Source organism: Sinocyclocheilus rhinocerous, unplaced genomic scaffold (assembly GCF_001515625.1).
Source record: "Sinocyclocheilus rhinocerous isolate Xijiao unplaced genomic scaffold, SAMN03320098_v1.1 scaffold40, whole genome shotgun sequence".
NCBI classification, from domain to species: domain Eukaryota; kingdom Metazoa; phylum Chordata; class Actinopteri; order Cypriniformes; family Cyprinidae; genus Sinocyclocheilus; species Sinocyclocheilus rhinocerous.
In genome coordinates this window covers 512,447-514,420 of record NW_015624837.1, presented here as the reverse complement: position 1 = coordinate 514,420, position 1,974 = coordinate 512,447, and the positions used below count along the sequence as shown (strand labels likewise).

At 56.0% G+C, this 1,974-nt stretch overlaps 1 protein-coding gene across 1 annotated transcript in view; it reads right to left on the bottom strand.

Annotated features, from left to right (window-relative positions):
• Window positions 1-1,369, bottom strand: part of LOC107746021 (uncharacterized) — a 16,564-nt gene extending 15,195 nt beyond the window's left edge. The window contains exon 1 of the mRNA XM_016560068.1: window positions 9-1,369. Within this exon, the coding sequence (XP_016415554.1) occupies window positions 9-1,346 (1,338 nt within the window). The 5' untranslated portion in view covers window positions 1,347-1,369. The remainder of the gene's footprint in view (window positions 1-8) is intronic.
• Window positions 1,370-1,974: the final 605 nt, after the last annotated feature.

The window sequence follows — 1,974 nt, the reverse complement described above, 5'->3', positions numbered from 1 at the left end:
TTGATCACCTTCTGCGGTTTGAGCTCGAGCTCGGCCTCGCAGCGCAGCACGTGCTGCAGGTGCGTTCCTCCGTTGACCGTTTCTGGAGAGACGCGGAGAGGCGCTAACTTTGACCCGATGCCCGCAATGCCGTTGAGCGTTGCTATGGAGACGGCGCCGATGCAGTGGTTGGTGTAGGTCTTTGACAGTTTGGCGGCCCGCGACAGCATCTGCATTCTCGTGCCCAGCAGGTTCTTGCCGATGGCTTTATTCTCGTACCAGGTCGTGTCGGTCTCGCTGCAGTGATCCCGCGGGCGCTGGAAGAAAGCCTTGCAGAGAGGATTGCGCTTCGAGAGATACTTTACGAAGCTCGCGTAGGGACAAAACTCCGTGGCGGTCTCGTACATGCGGGGAAGGTTGTCATCGTCCGTGTCCGATCTTTTTTTCGTCCAGGAGGCGGAACGTGACTTGTGGTACGGCCCGAGCGCTTTGAAATACACAAACTTGCGTCCGTCCTCGTCCACGGCTAGCCCGAAAGAGTCCTCCTCGAGCTCGCGCTGGTTCTCCCGCCCCCTCGTGCAGAAGTACATGCAAGTCTCGAACCACACTTTGTTGAGCAGTCCGAACGGCGAGCTGGCGCTGAACACGGCCGATGTGTAGAGTTTTCTCAGGTCGGAGCGCGTGATGGCTTGCTTCTGCACCACGGGGCCGGCGCCCTGCTCCTCCAGCTTGCGTATGACCGCGGCGAGCGCGAGGTTGGCGCTGCGCAGCTCGGGGTCCTTGGTGAGGTCCAGCGTGCGGCAAAAGGGGGGCTCGTTCAGGTAGCGGTTGAGCGAGCTCCGGATGCTGATGAGGGATGACTTGCTGTACAGCTGTCCGCTTTTGGAGCGCGCCTCCGAGTAGAACGAGCGCAGCACTTTGCAGAGCGCGTGCTTGTCCATGCTCTCAAAGTCCGTACTTTGCGCCTTCTCCGTCAGGTATTCCCGGAAGATTCGCACCGCGTACCGGGTGGCCAGGCGCGTGTTCTCGCTGAGCCTGGAGCGGTGCATGTCTCCCTCGGGTCCCGAGTCCAAAGCGGCGAAAACCGGGTCCCCCGCCGCCGCCGACTCGAGCTGGTCCGTATTCCGTATAAGGACCGCTTCCCCCGTTTCCACGGCAGCGGCGCAGCTGTCGGGCTCCCCGCACACCTCCCACTCTAACTCGGCTTCTTCTTCTGACACGTCTCCCTCTTCCCCTGTGATCTGGATCTCCTGAATCTCTTCCTCCTCTTCCTCGCCCGAGCCTCCGTCTCTCTCCCGTTCCCCCGCCATCGGGTCCGGTTCATCATCTTTACAGCAGTGGTCCCCGCTGCCAGGCATTCTCGCCATATTGCAGTCTGACAGTGTATGAGTCCCGAGGCACTGCGCATGCGCTATATTGGACCGCAGAGCTGAGAGCTTTTTGTGCGTATTAGTGACCTTCAGCTACGAAAAAAGGCACGCGCTCTTAAAGGTGCAGGGAAAGGGGAGCTAGATTGCCCAAAATTAAAACACACACACACACACACACACACTTTCACACTTGAATGGAGAGATAAAGCGAGCGAAAGAGGCAAACGGTCAGCTATACTCTGTATTGGACTGCAGCAGAATTAAGCACTAAATTATGCCTTTATTACATCCACACAGACACACACCTGCTAATTATTAAAGGGCTATGCAGCTCAGGCAGGCTGACTTGATTTGGGAGTTTCCAGTAGCAGCTGTGATCATGTCTAACCCTGAGGCCACATCTATATACTTTCGAGTGTGTATACAGCCTTTTGAGAGGAAAAGAGTGTGACAGATGGGAGGGAGAGAGAGAGAGATGGTGTGGTGAGCTAATTGATATTTCTGTGCATGGTAAGAATAATTTCGACAGAATAAAGTGCACACTGTGGGTTTGTGTGTGCAATGATGGCCAGCAGGCAGAAAAACACTCTAAAAGGCGAAAAAACACAAAAGGAACAGTTCACAA